Source organism: Fukomys damarensis, unplaced genomic scaffold (genome assembly GCF_012274545.1).
Source record: "Fukomys damarensis isolate Sample0158 unplaced genomic scaffold, DMR_v1.0_HiC HiC_scaffold_18, whole genome shotgun sequence".
Classification (NCBI taxonomy): Eukaryota; Metazoa; Chordata; class Mammalia; order Rodentia; family Bathyergidae; genus Fukomys; species Fukomys damarensis.
Window position 1 is genome coordinate 11731649 of NW_022900930.1, and position 1071 is coordinate 11732719.

General features: G+C 61.7%; 1 protein-coding gene across 1 annotated transcript in view; it reads left to right on the plus strand.

Annotated features, from left to right (window-relative positions):
* The window catches only part of Dusp4 (dual specificity phosphatase 4), a 14272-nt gene that overhangs the window by 579 nt on the left and 12622 nt on the right, over positions 1–1071 (plus strand). Inside the window, exon 2 of the mRNA XM_033765388.1 lies at positions 1–272. This exon is cut by the window's left edge and continues 51 nt beyond it. Coding sequence (XP_033621279.1) covers positions 1–272 — 272 coding nt within the window. The remainder of the gene's footprint in view (positions 273–1071) is intronic.

The following is a 1071-nucleotide window of genomic DNA, read 5'->3' on the forward strand; positions in this document are numbered from 1 at the left end:
GGCGCATAGCGCGGGTTACATCCGAGGTTCGGTCAACGTGCGCTGCAACACCATCGTGCGGCGGCGGGCCAAGGGCTCAGTGAGCCTGGAGCAGATCCTGCCGGCGGAGGAGGAGGTGCGCGCCCGTCTGCGCTCCGGCCTTTACTCGGCAGTCATAGTGTACGACGAGCGCAGCCCGCGCGCCGAGAGCCTAAGAGAGGACAGCACCGTGTCGCTGGTGGTGCAGGCACTGCGCCGCAACGCCGAGCGCACAGACATCTGCCTGCTCAAAGGTAAATAAACGTGGACGCCGGGGAGCGAGCTGGTGGGGAGGTGGTGTGGGGGACCTGGCGGCCTGCGCCTTTCTTAGCATGGGAAGGAGTACCCGGGCGACTCCAGGCTGCAGGGATCTCTGTGCGCGGGAGAGTCCTGTGCCAGTGCAAGCTCCCACTCCCTGGGGGATATGCGGGCGCGTTTTCCTGGCCACCGGCAATTCCTTGCGCGTCCTGGCTGTACCGTGCTTATTTGCACTCCCGGAGTTCTGGCGTGGGGGGTGTGTGAAACGACTCCTGCAGCCCATCATTGAATCCCGGAAAGTGCTCCGTGTGCGGATGGGGACAAGATAGGCCAGCTGGCTCGGCGTGCTAGGGCCAGGTACTGAGTCTCACCCCAAGAGTAGGAGATGGGGAATGGGCTAAGGGAGCGAGCGCCAAGGTGCGATTGGCCCTGCAAGTTAAACTGGAAGTCAGCCTTTGGTAAAGGTAGAAACGAAAGTGGGGTGGCAAGACCGTGTTGGGAGCGATGCGCTTGTCGCTGCCCAAGTCCGAGTCTCCTGGAAGACGGCCAACTCCTCACGCCCGGGACTAGACCCGGGCTCTGGGAGCTGGAGGTTGAAGGACTGGGTTGGAAATGCGGAACCATCCCCCTCTGCCAATCCAGGCAGTGGAGAATTGCGACCTTTTGTTTAGACACCATTCTTGACTATCTGATGGCGGCGCGTGCCCGATTTAGGTAAACGCAGACCAAAGTCTCGGTGGCGGGCGGAGAGCGGAGATGTGTGGGTGCGTTGTCAAATCTGGCGATCAGAAACTC